This window comes from Diadema setosum, chromosome 10 (genome assembly GCF_964275005.1).
Source record: "Diadema setosum chromosome 10, eeDiaSeto1, whole genome shotgun sequence".
Taxonomy (NCBI): Eukaryota; Metazoa; Echinodermata; class Echinoidea; order Diadematoida; family Diadematidae; genus Diadema; species Diadema setosum.
Genome location: NC_092694.1, coordinates 6,807,357 through 6,828,089, shown reverse-complemented (window position 1 = coordinate 6,828,089; position 20,733 = coordinate 6,807,357). Strand labels below are relative to the sequence as shown.

General features: G+C 37.6%; 2 protein-coding genes and 1 non-coding gene across 3 annotated transcripts; all 3 read right to left on the bottom strand.

Moving 5' to 3' along the window:
• Nucleotides 1–743: 743 nt before the first annotated feature.
• On the bottom strand, nucleotides 744–4,355 carry LOC140234011 (actin CyI, cytoplasmic-like). Its single transcript, XM_072314094.1, has 4 exons — nucleotides 4,221–4,355; nucleotides 3,410–3,649; nucleotides 1,571–1,817; nucleotides 744–1,261 (listed from the first exon to the last, which is right to left on the bottom strand). The coding sequence occupies exons 1-4, from the start codon at nucleotides 4,353–4,355 to the stop codon at nucleotides 744–746; spliced, it is 1,140 nt and encodes a 379-aa protein (XP_072170195.1).
• A 7,384-nt stretch (nucleotides 4,356–11,739) lies between these two features.
• On the bottom strand, nucleotides 11,740–14,408 carry LOC140233682 (actin CyI, cytoplasmic-like). The gene is made up of 4 exons (XM_072313781.1): nucleotides 14,274–14,408; nucleotides 13,451–13,690; nucleotides 12,642–12,888; nucleotides 11,740–12,332 (listed from the first exon to the last, which is right to left on the bottom strand). The coding sequence occupies exons 1-4, from the start codon at nucleotides 14,406–14,408 to the stop codon at nucleotides 11,815–11,817; spliced, it is 1,140 nt and encodes a 379-aa protein (XP_072169882.1). The 3' UTR covers nucleotides 11,740–11,814.
• Nucleotides 14,409–17,683: 3,275 nt separating this feature from the next.
• Trnag-ucc (transfer RNA glycine (anticodon UCC)) lies at nucleotides 17,684–17,755 on the bottom strand. Its single transcript has one exon. It is a non-coding gene; the product is annotated as a tRNA-Gly (tRNA).
• Between the last annotated feature and the right edge of the window lie 2,978 nt (nucleotides 17,756–20,733).

Genomic DNA, 20,733 nt, shown 5'->3' with positions numbered 1-20,733 from the left:
TATTTTCCTTTTTTTTTAATGAGTGAACATACAAGGATCCATGTCATTACAACAAGTCACTATATCTTTCACCACAATTATTGTCGGACTGCGCAGGGTGATATCAAGATAATTATATACTGCTTCGTCACTCTTCAATCTTTAATTACTCAAAAGACTAGAATCAATGCAACTGAAACCGACATAAGATATGCCGTGAACCATTGCTTATACGGACACGTATGTGTTATGAGTTGGGATACGAGTACGACCGTATCTCGGAGACAGCGCTGGTTCACATTTCGTAGACCATTCTTTGTTGCACACATAATTATCATCTTTCTCTCCACTAAAAGAATTAAATGACATTAAGAATATTTTCCCACAACCTGTGTTTTGTTGACACAAATGATTATTCTTAAATTCTTATCTTCTCATTTTAATTGATTCTGACAGTCCATTTGCATCAATACTCTGTAGAAATTTTCATTCTTGTCTAATTGCGAGATGTTTTTCTCACTTCTGTTTACGACTGATTTTGGCAACAAATGTGGTTTTTAATGAAATAAAACATCTGGAAACACACAAATGGTGTGCCCATTTAACTAAACAACGAAACATACTTATGAAACCTCAGCGTTAGCATGATCAAGTACATAAGAGCGCTGCACATGACAGTTCTTTGATGGAACACTGCACTAAACGTGTTTGAAAAAGAATGCACGCGATATTTCAAGTTCCATAATATTCAGCCTTCAAATGATCTAAAAGCATTTCCTGTGAACGATGCCTGGTCCCGACTCATCGTACTCCTGTTTGCTGATCCACATCTGTTGGAAGGTAGACAAGGAAGCCAAGATGGAGCCTCCGATCCAGACCGAGTACTTCCTCTCTGGAGGAGCGATGATCTTGATCTTCATGGATGGAGGAGCCAGGGCCGTCAGCTCCTTGTGCATCCTGTCAGCGATTCCAGGAAACATGGTGGTCCCACCAGAGAGGACGGTGTTGCTATAGAGATCTCTTCGGATGTCTACGTCACACTTCATGATGCTGTTAAAGGTGGTCTCGTGGATTCCAGCCAGTTCTTCGCCCAAGAAGGACGGTTGGAAGAGCGCCTCGGGAGCCCGGAAGCGTTCGTTGCCGATGGTGATGACCTGACCGTCGGGAAGCTCGTAGCTCTTCTCGAGGGACGATGACCTCGCAGTGGCCTCCATCTCCTGGTCGAAGTCGGGGGCGACGTAGCAGAGCTTCTCCTTGATGTCGCGAACGATTTCTCTCTCGGCTGTGGAACAAACAAATTCCAAGATTGCTGAATTCAATATCTGTTTGTTCTTTACATTTTCTAACCAATTATCAAACCCATGACACCGACAGTACTTTCCGTAAGACGGTTATGATATGTTTCATTAATCAAACGGAAATGAACGTAAAGTTTCGTAGTTTGATCCACAAAAACTTATTAGTCTGTGTTCGACTATTACCCGAGGAAAGTGATGTATGAAACTGAAGTTTAAAACATTTTAAAAACAGAAATGGAAACAATAAATTCAAACAAAATAAAGAGTTTATTGATCAAAATTATTATCTCTACCTGTGGACGTGAAGGTGTAGCCTCTCTCCGTGAGGATCTTCATCAGGTAATCTGTCAGATCTCTACCGGCCAGATCCATACGAAGGATAGCATGAGGGAGGGCGTAGCCTTCATAGATCGGCACGGTATGGGAGACGCCATCACCGGCATCGAAGACAATCCCTGTTGTCCGCCCTGAGGCGTAGAGGGACATGACGGCTTGGATGGCTACGTAGAAGGCTGGTGAGTTGAACGTCTCGAACATGATCTGCACAGAAACGAAAAATACGAATAAGTCCATGATGTTGCTTCATTTTGTGACAGTCAGTTGATGATGGTACATTACACAAATAGCAAAGGATTTACAAACTGTGACCTGTGACAAAAGTGAAAAAATGTATTTTGTTATGTTCTTCTCAACTGACCACACATAACTATTTTTTTTTTTGAATCACCGTTTAAAGGGGATGGCTAGTAACGGATCAGTGGGAATCAGTGGAAATGCTGGGTGATGACTGTTCCAACCCTTATGGGATTCATTTAAGAGTACATTGTATTTCTATTGTTGTGTGAAAATTATTTGATTCAGAATGGTCTCATATTCAAGTAATGTGCAGTTTAATGTTTCCAGGTTAGCATGCCTGTACAGTGACGGAGCATTAAACTGCACATTACTTGAATATGAGACTGTTCTGAAGCAAATAATTTTCACACAATAGATACATAATGTACTCTTAAATGAATCCCACAAGAATTGGAACAATCATCCTTCAGCATTCCCACTGATTCCCACTGATCAGTTACTAGCCATCCCCTTTAAGTTGACTAAAATAATTGTGATGGTGTTCCACTGAGTATGAAAAGTAACTATGATTAGAAAACTGGTATATCCAGAGCAAAAGACAGTAATATGCAGCAGACTCTGCACATACGGGACGCACCTGCCTGTGCCCATTCCGCACTCCTCCCATATACGTCTTTGTCTCTGATGTCTATTATTCTTGTTATGTCGGGCAAGTTATCCTCTTCTATACGCCCTGGTAGGGTGCTGAACTGTGTATACTTCGTAGTTGTTCTTACTTCTCTTCTATCAATTCAATGTATAACCTTTATTCGACAACAGCAACACTGTATCATGTCTATTTGTGCGTGAAATGTGAATGCATTACTGTAATCTATAATCATGTACATGTGTATGTGTTTATTGTGAGTTTGATCCGGCAAGCCTGGTATCGGAAGGTTTCTATCACCCTCTCTTTCTTGCTCTTTCTGTCTCTCCTATTATTCCCCTTATCCACGAGCATCATGCTTAACCCCCTTTCTCTAACGTAACGTATTGTATCATCGGTTGCCAAAGGGTCAAGCTTATAGCTTATTATTGGCGACCGTTCTGTATGGTAATTCATAATACATGTTAATTGTGTAACAAATGTATTTGTAATCAGAATTGTTGAAACTAGCTATAATGAGTCTCACATTTGTATATCATTATGTTTGATTACGTTGAAAAAACATGTACTGTATATGATGCCATACGGAGAATGAATAAATCAAATCAAATCAAATTAAACTAAGAAGAACTTACATAATAAACTTATTTGTATATAAAGTTAGCTGTAAACTACCAACAACAGGAGAGAGAAACGAGTGATCTAAGTCATACGGAGCATAGGACAAATAAAGCGGTATTATACAGTATATATTTTCAAGGAAATTAAGTTGTTAAAAAGCTTGAAGATTTAATATGACTACTGACACCGAACCATACGATTCTATACTGGCGGAAAGACGAAAAACAAACAAACAAACAAACAAACTGAGAGAGATTACATGATAAAAGTAAGAAAGATTGTGAAGTACCTGCGTCATCTTCTCCCTGTTTGCTTTCGGGTTCATCGGGGCCTCGGTGAGAAGTACCGGGTGTTCTTCGGGGGCAACGCGGAGCTCGTTGTAGAACGTGTGATGCCAGATCTTCTCCATGTCGTCCCAGTTGGTGACGATGCCGTGTTCGATTGGGTATTTGAGGCTGAGAATGCCCCTCTTGCTCTGGGCCTCGTCTCCTACGTAGCTGTCTTTGGTTCCCATGCCAGCCATCATTATCTGAGAGCGTAGAATTTAGTACATTGTAGAGCATCACCGTTCACAATATTGTCAATTGGAACCTTAATCGAAAGTTTGGTTCGCATTTCTTATCACACTAAATAGTGATGATAATAATGATAACAATATGACATCTTGTATCATATCTTAGACTCTGATATCATTTCGCAAACTGTACATTATACCCTTTCATTTCTTTCATATTTCACTGTATAATCCTATATTTCGTAGGTATACTATGTATTATGATGCATACTATAGATGAGGTGAGGACGAAATACACATTATCAATTATTCATTAATTTTTAATTTCATTTTCACTTTTCAAGACAAGTGAAATGGAACCTCAGCTTTTCTTATAAACTCACATTCATTCCCCGTCTTTTAACAGTATCTGCCAATTAATTGTGTTGTTGTTTTATGTTTTTTACTTACTTTAACAAGGCAGTGAAATTTGATGGAACGTTAAAGTAAGAGAGAGAGAGAGAGAGAAAGAGATTCTTTTTTTTTCAACTTAAACACCGTCAAATGAAACAGTTTTGATAAGTATGGAGAGGGATTATTGTCTTACCTGGTGTCGTGGTCTTCCAACCAGAGAAGGGAAGACAGCTCGTGGCGCATCGTCCCCTGCGAAGCCAGCTTTGCACATCCCAGATCCGTTGTCGATGACCAGGGGAGCGACATCATCATCCACGAAGTCGGCCATATTTGTTGAATTTGTTTTGGTTTTATTAGCCAAGTTAGAGGCGAAGTGAATCTGTGTGAAATAGAATGAAATACACTCGCACATTATCAACATGAAGTCGTAAGGAATATAAAATGTTATCTGGAATATGTAGACATACACAATTTGTTTCATTGGACGCAATAATATATATCAGATAAACCATTAGATCGTGGAAAAATCGACGCATTTTTTAAGCCTCTAGCCAAGAAAAGCATTATCATAATCAACAAATATAGTACATTGATGAATTTACAAACAAAGTACATACATTGTACATGTAAATATTTACCAATAATTGCTGACAACCGGCTGCCGAGAAAAATGCTGACCGCCCAGAACTGGTTGTGAAAATGGATTTCCTTTCAACTTTTCTCAAGCTGTCCCAAAGTTGTTCCTGGATGCTGGATGCTAGATGGTCTCTTCTGTACTTATTGTGGCTGGTAGATTCTGTCTTCTCATAAAGGAAAGTTTCCAATGACTTATGAAGCTAGACCTCGTCCAGTATTTATACACATCTGGGATCAGAAATTACTTGCGCAATGTTAGATCACAGTGGCCTTATATGGCTTACCCGAAATCCTGGCTTTTTAGAAACAACAATTCTCTGCATTTCTAGTTTTGCTGCTTGTCCTCGTGAATATTCATTAAGTGCGCACGCATTCATTCGTGACCGGTTACAATAAAGTGAGTAAACATGATAACCTGGCACGAGCGTCAGGCACTACATTGTACTTTGAACAAAGTTTATTCGATCTTCGTTTTCTGACGAAGCATTACTCATGGAACCTTCTATTGTTATAACCCCTCCCCTTTCTTTCTCTCTCTCCCAATGTCAAAGGTGTGCATAGTGAGTCAGGGGTTTGGATGTGATAACGTTTACACAATGTAGGAGATTGACCAGTTCTAAGTAAGTCATCATTACACAAAGTATTTAGAATCATAAATGTAATCTGTTTCGTGACTGAGTGTACATGCTCATTTTGTTTGTGTCTAATAGACACAAACAACTGTCGGAAAATCTGAGATTGAAGCATGAACGGTAATCAGAAATTCGTTCTCCTATTTCTTCTATTTTATCGCTACTGAGCACATAAAGAAAATAACAACCGATTCAAATAGAAAAAAAATCTCATGGGTAGAAATTTAAAAATTCATGGGTACCTGATCAGTTTTAAATCGTTCCCCGTTCAACTACTACAAATTTCCTATACCGCGGTACAATATGACTCTTGATTTTTTGAAATCCGGACATTTTGTAGAAAGACCCATAGCAACTGTCACCTATGTATCGACCCAGCCGATCGAAATAATCCTAAAAGCCGGCCACTTGTTAGGCATGGGATTACAGCGCACTAAAGATATTTTATATTTCGTTCCATTCCTAAAGTCGCTGTCAGAACATTAAGTTGTCATCACGATCAACTCAGAATGATATAGGTCTAGACTAATCAGTTTTGTTCCTAGTTACCTGAACCGCCGTTGGTATCAATTGATTACATTAAATATCAGCTCTGCATAATTTGGGTCTGAGCTACGAGCAATTCCGGTCAGATTCATGGCTATTTTGCAAGACAGCAGTGAGTCAGACACTCGTACGATTTGACATCCAAGTTAGGGGCTGACCATTACGCCACTGCCGAACAAGAGGGCACGATATATTATGAAGTCGACAATAGCATGTCCATATTTGGAACGTGTCAATACGGAGTCCCTCGGACCATCTCATTTGCATATAAATCGAGGAGGGCTTCCGTTCAAATAATGGTGCGGCAAACACAGACCTATTCTTTTCCACGCAGACCCTCTTCGAGTGTGAAACGCCGAAGTCTAGTCGGTGTGTATAATGCACAATGTATATTATCTATAAAAGATTGCAGTATTAAATTCAACAAATCACATTTATTGGTTCATGTTCGTGGGGCGCAAGGAATAAGAAGTGTTATGAAACCGTAATAATTTATATGGCTGTTAGTGTTCGTTATCCAGTACGAACTTACGTGTATAATAACATTGCATTATGTGCTAGTGGAAATCATGTTCGCGTATACCACTACACTACTTACACTACAACATTCGGTGGTATTTGTAACGGCCATTCTATGAAGTAAAGTTAAGCAAGGAAAACACAAAACAAAACAAGACAAAGCAAAAAAAAATAGATGAAATGCACGTACAAGATTTATTTTACCTGAAGTAGGCCCTAAATGTATATGCATATTAAAATGTATACGTCTAATTACATTCGCTTTCTTTATCATGAACTTTAACTTCCATCATTAATAAGTTTAGTACCTTTTAAATGTTATCACTTAAAGCAAAAAATTGATACATTTTCTCAGTTCTCCGTGTTCTGTTCCTATATACACTTTAAAATTCTTCAGTGGAAATCTACTTTATAAGGTCTGGATAGCAGACTATTTCCAGTATGACCTTATTCTTCACGTAGGGGAATACCCCTATTTTGGGGTTTAGAGCCATATAAAATGGTTCTGGGGAGATACGAGTGACTCAGAGGATTACTGGGTACTTCAATAAGTCCACAGTTTCGTGAGTGATGGTTAGTTGTTTGGTTTACCCCTCATGAAGCGTTTGGAGTGGTCATTTTTGTTTAATACCTGCCACGCCCCATGAAAAGGGGAATCTCCAATGAGTAACAGGTGTGGACCAGTTAAGTTACTTCATTAATTTCATGAATAAAGATTTGTCACTGCTGGCTTTTGCACTTGAAATGAGCCTGTTCGTAATTCCACTATGAGCATGAGTAGAAAAAAAAAATCATTGATGATAACAGTAAACAGGCTTGTTTTTTTAATATCTCTGAGATAAATACATGTAATGACATGATTATACAACATGTCATAGTAGATGCTGGAACCCTCCCACACATCAGTGTGGAAGTGTTAGTAATAGTACCAGCTGCTAATAGCATCGGTATTCGTCTCAGTTGTAGTAGTAGTATTGATGGTGATAGTAGTAGAAGTAGCAGTGCGATAGAAGTAGAATAGTATAGGTTTTCCCGGCTAATTTCGCACTTTTGTCAGTCCATTTGATATAAGGTTCATTTAATTTAGCAAAAACAACTCGTTATCGCAAGTCTGTCACTCAAAATTGCAACTTGTGCGTTCAATTTAGCATTTCGATCAATGAAATTTGCACATGTGGCTTTCAAATTCGTGAAAAGGGCATTCAAATTAGCTGGTACTCGACGTTCATTCAAATTCGCCACCACACGTCGAAAAGGGTACTTGAGTCATTCAATTTCGCGAATGGGCAGTCACCCGAACATTTTCATTCAAATTAACGTCTATTTCTTTCTTTTTTTTTGAATAGGTTAGAACATTTAGATGTGTACTTTTTTATGTGACTTTTTAGTTTCATCCACGCACTGTTAAGAAGTTGAAGTATCACTTCTTGACCCGATATAACTCGAGTTTGTTGTTCTGTGACTCCCCTTTTCTTTCATACATATAGACCTACATGTACCAATACTATACAGACTAATTTCATCTTCTTACAGTCATGACAGCACAAGTTAGGTACAGAAGCATATTTCAAGAAGACAGAGAAAGAATTATTATTCTTTATTGAATAAACGAATAAGGAAAAGGCACTTGTTTTACGAATTTAAATTGAACAAGTGTTACTTAGAATGAGATTAACGGTAATTTGAATGAAGAGATCATAAAATTGAAAAACATGTCACCTACGTTAAATTTTACTAAATTGAATTCAGCAATAAGGAATTGGACTGACAGAAGTGCGAAATTGGCCGGGAAAACTTATAGTATCACAGAAGTAGTAGGGATAGTTGCAGTTGTGAGAGTGGCGTAGGAGTCCGAGGAATGCTACTATCGTGGCAGTAATGATAGTAATGTGTTCGAGCTAAAGTAAGAGAGCGAAATTGAGAGTACTAACGATCATTATTATTAGCTGTTTTGTTTTTTGTTCTGTTAAAAATTTTAGGTGTTTACATTGATAGCAAGTCATTTTCATAATACTTGCAAACTAGTTTGCCCAAAATAAGTGGAATCGAAATGTTCACATAAAAAATTATTATCTGTCTACATCTTCGTTATTGACAGAATTTAATATTAGATTCAATCACCCAATTTCTGCCGGAGGCGATACATGTGAGCTATTACTAGATAAACTACTGTTATTACAAATATATTGCTCAGAATTGTTTTCAACCCTCATACTATGAAAGAGCACAGACCGGACGGGTGCTTTGTTTTCTGATTATGAAAATCTGAAAATAAAATACGTGCACAACTTTCAACATGGTCAATTTATGTTTAATTACAACAGCAACCACCTATCTAAAATATTTCACTTTTTTTCATCTAACTAGTCACGAACACAATAGCGATCCAATGAGCTCCATCTTTGAGAACCGTATTCCGTTTCCTACAAGTAAACTGATCGGTGCCCTGTTACAACAACAACAACAACCACAATAACAACAACAACGACAACAAAACCAGAATTATACATTTCAGTTATTACGAGAACAGTTTGGCTTTGAGTTTTTGTTTTCTTTTGAAAGTTTCTTACAAGCTATACGTTTCGGTGGGTAACTCCGTTCCACCATATAATTATTGAATTTCCTATCAACTTTGAAGCATTTGCATTGCTTCCCTAATTATTCATTTCGTTTGAAATCCAATAAAGGAATCGCAAAAGTACATTACTTTACATTATCTACGTACAATGCCAAATAATCAATATTGTTTGTGTAATAACATTTGAGTTTTCACCTGCCCCGACGATGGAGTGTTCTACAATAATACGAATAACCATCATTAAGGAAACCCTGTTACAAAAAACAACAACAACAGAATAAACAGACACCTGAATCATTCAGATGGGGAGATTTTGGATTTGATTTTCAGTTTGAAAGTTTCATACAAGTGATACGTTTCAGTGGACCACTCCTTTCCACCATATTAAAATTGAATTTCCTGTCAAATTCGCAAAGTTTCCATTGCTTACCTTATTCTTTTTGTTTTAACATGATGTGCTTTATAAATATTCATTTTGGACTATACTTGTTTCTTAGAAACTAAAACAATATGATTTAAGAAATGTACATGTGTATTATGTTTTACTTTTTTACTTTTGTAATTGAATTGAATTGAATTGAATTGAATTGAATCGAATTGTTATTTTCGTCCTTGTGCAGGTAGAAGTATGCGATCTATCAAATTGCCTTCTAAACTCCTCAAAATAAGTTCTGCAATCAAAGTTTGATATATCATATTTCTTTTATACCAGCATTATCTTCATTAAATACGACATCATAAGAAAGCCTGATTAATTATCTTTAAAATGACACCTCACTTGCTATGATTGGGTATTCCTGGAATGCACAGTATGACTGAGTATAAGGAAAGGTCAAATGTGAAATATTGCAAAATAGACTGAATACATCCAGAGTAAACGTGTTATATCAAACACCAATTCCCATTTGCTTTGTCGTTTCAGGGAAGGAATGTGCTTGAAAAGAATGCATTGTGAGATTATCATTAGATTCTAGGCTTCATCCATGAATTAAAATCTGCAGCAGTATCTGCAGATTAGAATTTAACATAAAGGTTGATCAAATAGTCATCTAATGTCTAGGAAATGGGAGTTTTTGAATGTGCTGTCATTTCAGCATTGCTAATTCCAGTGGCCTTTTTTCATCAAAACTGTACTTTATCAATAGCAGAATTGTTGCGACTTTTCACTTTTGGTCTGTCCCCATACTCAGCTGTTTTGCACATTCCAAGAACACCCAATCATAGCAAGTGAGGTGTCGTTTTGAAGATAATAAATCAGGTTTTCTTATGATGTCATATTTAATGAAGATAATGTGGGTATACGAGAAATATGATATATCAAACTTTAATTGCAGAACTGATTTTGAGGAGTTTATGTAGGGCGTGGCTTGTAAAGATACTTGTCTGAACACCATGTTGTTCTCTTTTTATAACAATTAAAGTTGTTTATTTCTTCGTGATTTTTAGGATGATTTCATATCATGTATCATCCTTCCTTTCATCCATTTTATATCTATATATCCCTCCTCTCTTCTTTTTCTTACCTCATCTTCTTTCTATCAACACACACATACACACACACACACACACACACACACAACCACCCACTCATACACGTATTATGTAATGAAGATTTTAGATCACGTGTTGGTTCACGCTAATTCTAATGATGAAAAATAGATTGAAATGCATTATCAGCGTCAAACAAGTTTTGATTGTACATCCATGAAAAAAAAAATGTTAGACGCTGATAATTGTATGTACGAGTGTCCATTCAATTAATTTATTTCTAGTCATCTTATACTCTGTATCTGTTGTTCCTTTTATAATTCAATAATCTTCATCTTGTCTCGTGCTATAGCTCTCTTTCTCTCTTTTCCTTCTGCAAAATGAGCCATACAATACAAAATGTAAGACAAACTAAAAAACATGTATTCTTAATCTTAGGTATTCGCGATATCAATATTATATATTTATTTACAATTGCTTTACAAAATATGTGGATATGATACATTTACATGATATTGCATTTAGGTCTCAAAGATTGTGTACCAGGGGGTATTTCCACCTCCCCGGTCTACTAGATTGTTGATATTATATATATAAAAAATAAATAACTTACTATTGCCTTTTTTGTCTCAATAAATATAGTGTATAGCATAATTTGTGTCGGTTCTCTCAAATTCGTTTGCTTTACTTTCTTCTATTTTTTTTTACATTATAAGTTAAAATGTATCAATAGCATATGAGGATCTAGGTAATGTTATTATCACATGTCACTACACAATTTATACTGTATATCGTTCCCCACAGTATTACTGTCAAACTGATCAGGATGATATGAAGATGATTATGTTCGGTTTTGCCACTCTTCCGTTTTTCATAACTCAAAAGGCATGAAAGGATAAAATCAATGCAACTGAAATCGAATGATTATGAACAAGGTAAATCATTGCTTACAGAAACATGCGCGTTGTGTGATAAGGATACGCGTGTATAGTGTACTACCATAATATCTTACAGAGAGCTGGTTCAAGTTTCATAGACCAATCACGGTTGCATACAATATCATATTCCTTTTTACCGTAAGATGATCTGATGATATTGCCGATATTTTAACTGTCAGAATAAACTGAAGCTTTAAGCTTTTAGGAACAAATGCATTTTCAATGAAATAAAACATGTGAAAACACACAACAAAGGTATTTTCCATGTAACAAAACAACTAAACAACCTTAGTATAACTTCAGCGCATAATAAGATGCGTAAGAGCGCTGCACATGACCGTGATGACCTTTCTATTGTCTTTGATGGAACACTGGACACAGCTAGCTCTTACCATGCTTATTATAGAATGCACACTATATTCAAGTTCCATAATTCAGCCGATGAATGATTTAAAAGCATTTCCTGTGAACGATGCCTGGTCCCGACTCATCGTACTCCTGTTTGCTGATCCACATCTGTTGGAAGGTAGACAAGGAAGCCAAGATGGAGCCTCCGATCCAGACCGAGTACTTCCTCTCTGGAGGAGCGATGATCTTGATCTTCATGGATGGAGGAGCCAGGGCCGTCAGCTCCTTGTGCATCCTGTCAGCGATTCCAGGAAACATGGTGGTCCCACCAGAGAGGACGGTGTTGCTATAGAGATCTCTTCGGATGTCTACGTCACACTTCATGATGCTGTTAAAGGTGGTCTCGTGGATTCCAGCCAGTTCTTCGCCCAAGAAGGACGGTTGGAAGAGCGCCTCGGGAGCCCGGAAGCGTTCGTTGCCGATGGTGATGACCTGACCGTCGGGAAGCTCGTAGCTCTTCTCGAGGGACGATGACCTCGCAGTGGCCTCCATCTCCTGGTCGAAGTCGGGGGCGACGTAGCAGAGCTTCTCCTTGATGTCGCGAACGATTTCTCTCTCGGCTGTGGAACAAACAAATTCCAAGATTGCTGAATTCAATATCTGTTTGTTCTTTACATTTTCTAACCAATTATCAAACCCATGACACCGACAGTACTTTCCGTAAGACGGTTATGATATGTTTCATTAATCAAACGGAAATGAACGTAAAGTTTCGTAGTTTGATCCACAAAAACTTATTAGTCTGTGTTCGACTATTACCCGAGGAAAGTGATGTATGAAACTGAAGTTTAAAACATTTTAAAAACAGAAATGGAAACAATAAATTCAAACAAAATAAAGAGTTTATTGATCAAAATTATTATCTCTACCTGTGGACGTGAAGGTGTAGCCTCTCTCCGTGAGGATCTTCATCAGGTAATCTGTCAGATCTCTACCGGCCAGATCCATACGAAGGATAGCATGAGGGAGGGCGTAGCCTTCATAGATCGGCACGGTATGGGAGACGCCATCACCGGCATCGAAGACGATCCCTGTTGTCCGCCCTGAGGCGTAGAGGGACATGACGGCTTGGATGGCTACGTAGAAGGCTGGTGAGTTGAACGTCTCGAACATGATCTGCATAGAAACAAAAGACAAGAATAAGTCCATAATGTTGCTTCACATTGTAGAATCAGAAGGTTAACTACAATATGATCTCAAGTGAAATTGAAATGTTTTTGTTCTCCTGAACTGACGAAACGTAATTATTTGTTTATCCCGGTCTAAGTTGAAGTAAATAATTGTGATCGTGTTCGAATGAGTATATATGAAAAGTGACTGATTAGAAAACTGGTACATCCAAAGTGACAGACAACATCAATATGAAGCAGAAGTATGAAGAACTTGAAATAAGTTGTTTTAAATTTTGGCTCTAACCTACCAACAACAGAAGAGAAAAACCAGTGACCTAATACATAGGCTGCGCCAGCATAAGAGAAATGAAGTTTTACATACCGTATATATTTTCCAAGAAATCAAATTGTTAAAAGCTTGAAGACTTATTATGACTACTGACATTGTACCATACGATTTTATATTGGCGGAAAGACGAAAAACAAACAAATAAACAAACAAACAAACAAACCGAGAGAGATAGCGACACAATTGCATGACAAAAGGAAGAAAGATTGTAAAGTACCTGCGTCATCTTTTCCCTGTTTGCTTTTGGGTTCATCGGGGCCTCGGTGAGAAGTACCGGGTGTTCTTCGGGGGCGACGCGGAGCTCGTTGTAGAACGTGTGATGCCAGATCTTCTCCATGTCGTCCCAGTTGGTGACGATGCCGTGTTCGATCGGGTATTTGAGGCTGAGAATGCCCCTCTTGCTCTGGGCCTCGTCTCCTACGTAGCTGTCTTTGGGTCCCATACCAGCCATGATGATCTGAGTAAATGAAATTTAGTATATTGTAGAACATCACCGTTCACATTATTGTCAATTGGAGCATTATTGAAAGTTGGTTCGCATTTCATATCACACTAATAGTGATGATAATGATAACATAACATTTTTTATCATATCTTAGACTCTGATATCATTTCGCAAATACATTATATCCTTTCATTTCTTTCATATTTCACTATATAATCCTACATTTCGTAGATATACTATATGCAATATGATCCATACTGACATATAGATGATGTGAGGACGAAATACACATTATCAATTATTCATTAATTTTTTATTTCATTTTCACTTTCAAAGACAAATGAAATGGAACCTCATAAATGGAACCTCAGCTTTTCTTATAAACTCACATTAATTTCCCGTCTTTCAACATTTTCTGCCGATTAATTCTGTTGTTGTTTTATGTTTTTTTATTTACTTGATCAAGGCAGTGGAATTGGATGGAACGTTAAAGTCAGAGAGAGGGAGAGAGAGAGAAAGAAAGAGATTTTTCTTCAACTCAAACAGTGTCAAATTAAACAGTTTTTGTAAGTATGGAGAGGGATTATTGTCTTACCTGGTGTCGTGGTCTTCCAACCAGAGAAGGGAAGACAGCTCGTGGCGCATCGTCCCCTGCGAAGCCAGCTTTGCACACCCCAGATCCGTTGTCGATGACAAGGGGAGCGACATCATCATCCACGAAGTCGGCCATATTTGTTGAATTTGTTTTGGTTTTAATTAGCCAAGTATAGAGGCGAAGTGGATCTGTGTGAAATAGAATGAAATACAATCGCACATTATCAACATGAAGTCGTAAGGGATATAAAATGTTATCTGGAATATGTAGACATACACAATTTGTTTCATTGGACGCAATAATATATATCAGATAAACCATTAGATTGTGGAAAAATCGACGCATTTTTTTTTCAAGCCTCTAGCCAAGAAAAGCATTATCATAATCAACAAAGTACATTGATGAATTTACAAACAAAGTAAATACATTGTGCATGTAAATATTTACCAATACTTGCTGACAATCAGCTGCCGAGAAAAATGCTGACCGCCCAGAACTGGTTGTGAAAGTGGATTTCCTTTCAACTTTTCTCAAGCTGTCCCAAACTTGTTCCTGGATGCTGGATGCTAGATGGTCTCTTCTGTACTTATTGTGGCTGGTAGATCTGTCTTCTCATAAAGTAAAGTTTCCAATGACTTATGAAGCTAGACCTCGTCCAGTATTTATACACATCTGGGATCAGAAATTACTTGCGCAATGTTAGATCACAGTGGCCTTATATGGTTTACCCGAAATCCTGGCTTTTTAGAAACAACAATTCTCTGCATTTCTAGTTTTGCTGCTTGTCCTCGTGAATATTCATTATGTGCGGCGCATTCATTCGTGACCGCGGTTACAATAAAGTTAGTAAACACAATAACCTATATAGCACGAGCATGAGGCACTATACACTGTACTTTGAACAAAGTTTATTCGATCTTCGTTTTCTGACGAGGCATTACTCATTGAACCTTCTATAGATATCTCCCTCCCCCTTTTCTCTCTCTCACTCTCTATCTCTGTCTCTCTCTCTCTCCCAATATGTCTCAAAAAGAGGCCATATAAGTATTCATAGTGAGTCAGGGGTTTGGCTGTGATAACGTTTACACAATGTAGGAGCTTGACCAGTTCTTAATAGGTCATCATTACACAAAGTATTCTATAATCATAAATGCAATAATTCTCCTTCGCGACTTAGTCAATGTTAGTATACATCCTCATTAGGCACAAAAAAATATTGGAAAATCTGAGACTGAAGCGTGAAATTTAATCAGATAAAGAAAACATCAACAGATTCAAATAGAAAACATCTCATGGGTAGAAATATGAAAATTAATGGGAACCTGATCTGTTTTAGATCTTTTCCAACAACTACAGATTTCCTATACCGCGGTACTATGACTCTTGATTTATTGAAATCCGGATATTTTGTAGAAAGACTCATAGATAAAAACGAGGCAAACCATAGCAACTGTGTTTCAGTCGATCGAAATAATCCTAAAAACCGGCCTCTTGTTAGGCATGGTATTACAGCGTACTACTAATATTTCATATTTCGTTCCATTCCTAAAGTAGCTGTCAGAACGTAAAGTAACAAAGGAGGATTTTTTCCTTTATTTTTTTTTTCATTGTCATCACGATTAGCACAGAATTATATAGGTCTATTCAGTTTCGTTCCAAGTTACCTGAACCGCTGTTGGTATCAATAATTGATTACAATAATGCCAGCACTGCATAATTTCGGTCTGAGCTGCGAGAGATTCCTGTGAGATTCATGGATATTTTGCAAGACAGCAGTGAGTCAGACACTTTGACGATTTGACATCCAAGTTAGGGGCTGACCATTACACTACTGCCGAACAAGAGAGCGCAATATGAAGTCGACAATAGCGTGTCCATATTTGGAACGTGTCAATACCCTCGGACCATCTTATTTGCGTGATAATCGAGGAGGGCTTCCAATCTGTTCAAACAATGAATGCGGCAAACACAGACGTGATATTCAGACCCTTTTTGAGCGTGAAATGACGAAGTCCAGTCGGTGTGTATAATGCACAGTGTACATTATCAATAAATTGATTGCAGTACAAATCACATTTTATTGGTTCATGTTCGTGGGGCGCAAGGAATAAGAAAAGTGTTATGAAACTATAATAATTTACATGGCTGTTAGTCAGTGTTCTATACAGTGGCTTATAATCATAGTGCACTATCAGCTATTTAGAGTAAATCATGTTCACGTAGACCTATACCACTACACTACAATACAATATTCTACACTATTCTATACACTACAATATTCGATGATATTTTTAACGGTCATATGAAGTAAACAAGTGAAAACACAAAAGAAAACAAAACAAAGTAATAGATGAAATACAAGATTCATTTTACATGAAGTAGGCGCTAAATGTACATCCATAAATGTATACGTCTAGTTACATTCGTTTTCTTTATCGTGAACTTTAACTTCCCTCATTAATAAGTTTAGTACATTTATTATCACTCAAAATTTGTCAATGATTTATGCATTTACGCAGTTCTCCGTGTACTGTTCCTCTTAAAGGGGATGGCTAGTAACTGATCAGTGGGAATCAGTGGGAATGCTGGAGGATGATTGTTCCAATCCTTGTGGGATTAATTTAAGAGTACATTATATATCTATTGTTGTGTGAAAATTATTTGCTTCAGAATGGTCTCATATTCAAGTAATGTGCAGTTGAATGTTTCCAGGTTAGCGTGCCTGGTCAGTGACGGGGCATTAATCTGCACGTTACTTGAATATGAGACCGTTCTGAAGCAAATAATTTTCACACAACAGTAGATATATATAAGGTACTCTTAAATTAATCCCACAAGGACTGGAACAATCATCCCTCAGCATTCCCACTGATTCCCACTGATCGGTTACTAGCCATCCCCTTTAGTAGTTCTTCTATGAAAATCTACTTACGGCAGAATAGCCTTATTCTTCACGTAGGGGAATACCCCTTACAGCCATGTATAATAATGGTTCTAGGGCGATACGAGTGACTCAGAGGATTACTGGATACTTCAATAAGTCCACAGTGAGTCATGATTAGTTGTTCAGTTTACCCCTCATGAAGCGTTTGGAGTGGTCATCTGTTTACCTGCCACGCCCCATGAAAAGGGGGATCCCCATGAGTAACAGGTGTGGATCAGTTAAGTTACTTCATTTTGTAAATAAAGATTTGTCACTACTGCCTTTTGCACTTGAAATGAGCCTGATCGTAGTTCATCACCAGCATGAGTAGGAATAAAAGTCATTTATATACTATCATATATATGTATGTATATATATATATATATATGAGATATGAGAAAGGAAGGAGAAAATCGGTGCGTAGCTTTGACATTATTATTCCTCTTACTGTTCCTCCTTTTCAGAAAAGCGCAAGAGTTGAAAAATTGGTCTCCGCCGGGACTCGAACCCGGGTCTTTGGCATGGAACGCCAACGCCTTAACCGCTCGGCCACGGAGACGTCATAGCGGTTCAGGCAGACCCAAGCTCTAATACCCGACGGACCAACCTTTCAACTCTTTGACTTTATGCACACGTTCCTTTTTGGGGCAGAGAGTTATGAATAATAACCAGCCGCGTGCCTCAGCTGGATCTTCTAATGAGATTCACGTAGCGGTGAATTGGGATAATGTTTTTGTGAAAGAAGTCACCACTACAACAGCTTTTTGGCTTCTCCTGGATAATTTTGCATATGTGAGATATGAGAATAACTTATATATATATATACATATATACACACACACATATATATATATATGTATATATATATATATATATATATATATATATATATATATATATATATATATATGTATATATGTATAGAGAGAGAGAGAGAGAGATAGATAGATAGATAGATATTATGATAACAGTGAACAGGCTAGTTTTCTTTTTATACCTCTGAGATAAAAACATGTAATGTAATGGTTTTACAATATGTAATCCTCATAGATGGAACATTACGTCGAAAGTTTTAGTAGTAGAAGCACCAAAGGTAACGGTAGGAGCAGTAATTCGTCTTAGTTGTGATATAGTGATAATAGTAGTAGAAGTTACAGTATTATGACAGTAGAATATCATAGATAGTAGCAGCTGTGATAGTAGTAGAAGTATACGAGGAGTACTCCAAGTACTACTGTGACAGGAATGATAGATAAGGTAGAAAGTAAAGTGAGCATGTTAGTCACAGAACGCGTCATGTTTTGTTGTTGTTGCTGTTTGTTTGTTTGTTTGTTTGCTCTTTTTTTTACAATCATGATTGACCCAAAACGTCTCCTGTCGTGACCAGTCCCCATACAGTTGCCATACGGCCAAGTGAGTCACCTCGGATGACGATCGGCATGATAGGGGATTCCCCGCCCGCTTGTCATCACCAACACCCCCACCCCCCCCCCCCTCCCCAAATCTAACACGGGTTGCTTCAAAATACACTCGCGCACCCGTCCGAGTACTCGTACATTGAGCTACTGTAGTCTAGATTTCAGGCCGTTTAGTGTACTGGATATGCAACAGAGACGAAAACAGAACTTACAAAAAAAAAAAAAAAAAAAGAACAGGCATGCACAGACACATATACACAGACACATTACAAGCACACTTGCATATAGGCCTACACCAATACACACACAAGTTCTCCTTCCTCTCAGTACTATAAAAGTCACACCTACATTTAATATAATACTTCTTGATTTGTTGTTGTTGTTGCTGTTGTTGCTGCTGTTGTTGTTGTTGTTAGCACTGTTAATAATCGTATGACACAATCAGAAAAAAAAACCACAAAATGAAGAGAATGATGTGAAAAAAAATACAAAGAATAACAAAAGCTGATAATAACATACGTCTCCTACTTTCTTGGTAGGCCCCTTAATATATTCAACTGCTTTACGTAGGCCTATATATTATGATGCAAAATTACTGATAATGAAATTCTATAGCATATTTTGTGTATATAAACGCGCAAGTTCATCAATTATAATCATGAAGGCCGGGTTTAGACACTCACTCATCGACAAATCAGAATGATACGTTATTTTCATGATTTATGAAACTAAAAGGTTGAAACTCTTAGCACTGTAATGTCAGTTAAAAACAGATCGAGAGTTTTGGTTGTATACCCCCGTATACCCCATGTAGCTGCGTTGATCAATGTTGATACGGGTACGTAGTGAAGATAGCCGCCGAATCGCTGTCTATTCATTAAAGACTAACTTCGATTCTGGATAGTCAATCGATATCCTCGTGTGTACAGATAAACAGTCATGCAAATTGTGATCGCTGAAGAGAATCGGATGTCTCCATATATGGGCATTGAACCCTGGCCAGTGTTTACATGCCCGAAACACAGACAATATTCTGCCTGTTGCACCTATTGGCAACCTGTTGTAATGTACGGTGGAGAATTCTGAGTTGAGCAGTCCATAATAGGGCAGTGTACGAGTGAAGACGGCTTGTTTTTTGGCGGTACGTAGAGAGCATGAATATGTTGTTGTTCTTCGTAATATTGTGGTAGAAGGAAAAGATTACGATTGAAAACAATGAGCAATGCACATTCCTCCGACAGAGTTCATGTAATGTAGCTCCCGTTTCAGATTCCGAGGACCCTAGCTACTTTAAGTTTCAGTAGCATCATTTTTATCTATATTTTATGATATAGTAGGAAAGCGAATGAAAAAGAAGCATCAACATTTTATTTGAATTTGGTGATTTGCATAGACGCTCAACAACTTGATTTGTTGTGCAGCTATGTGCATTTTTTTTTTTTTTGTCAGACAAAAAACAAACAAAAAAAAAACATTGTATATTGGAAACAAGTCGTGGATCCGGTGACTGCCTTATTTGGTATGTCCACTGAAGGTTCATTATTACCATCTAAAAGTTGTATACTGTTGTTAACTGGGCATTACAGTGTACAGATAGTTGACCAAATAAGGCATTAGAGAGCAACTGCTCCACCCCCTCCCCCTCCATACACACACACACTCAAACCGCGATCATAGAAATAACGCTCAAGTCATATTGCGACATTGGTAACTTATCATTCAGCGAAACATGGGGACTCGAATGACCGCAGATAGTACCTCAATAATCACATATTTCATATCCCGATTTTCTCGTTGATATTTAGTAATATTAAACCAAATCGCGTTTGCTTTAATCCGTTTTTCTCTGGTGATTGCACTGACTGACAACTTTTTTTAGATTAATGGACTGTCACATTTCGTAATGATATCAAATTTAACTGTCTGTAAGACGGACAATCATTCTAGTTTTCGCCCTCTCTTCAAGGTCAGTTGAAAGGTTCCGTCAGCAAATACACTGTATGAATGAAAAGCTGAAAAAAAAAAATAGATACGATGAATCAGAGCAAATGTCTTGTATTTATCAATGCGATTTAGCGCTTATCTAATAATTGCTCATCCAAGATGTATAGGCCTACCT

Coding starts and splice junctions, on each gene's coding strand:
- LOC140234011 (XM_072314094.1), bottom strand. CDS start 4,355: ATGGCCGACTTCGTGGATGATGATGTCGCTCCCCTGGTCATCGACAAC. Junction 1,818..3,409: donor ACAGGGAGAAGATGACGCAG/GTACTTCACAAT, acceptor GTTTCTGTGCAG/ATCATGTTCGAGACGTTCAA. Junction 1,262..1,570: donor CTACACCTTCACGTCCACAG/GTAGAGATAATA, acceptor TTTGTTCCACAG/CCGAGAGAGAAATCGTTCGC.
- LOC140233682 (XM_072313781.1), bottom strand. CDS start 14,408: ATGGCCGACTTCGTGGATGATGATGTCGCTCCCCTTGTCATCGACAAC. Junction 13,691..14,273: donor TTGGAAGACCACGACACCAG/GTAAGACAATAA, acceptor TCATTTACTCAG/ATCATCATGGCTGGTATGGG. Junction 12,333..12,641: donor CTACACCTTCACGTCCACAG/GTAGAGATAATA, acceptor TTTGTTCCACAG/CCGAGAGAGAAATCGTTCGC.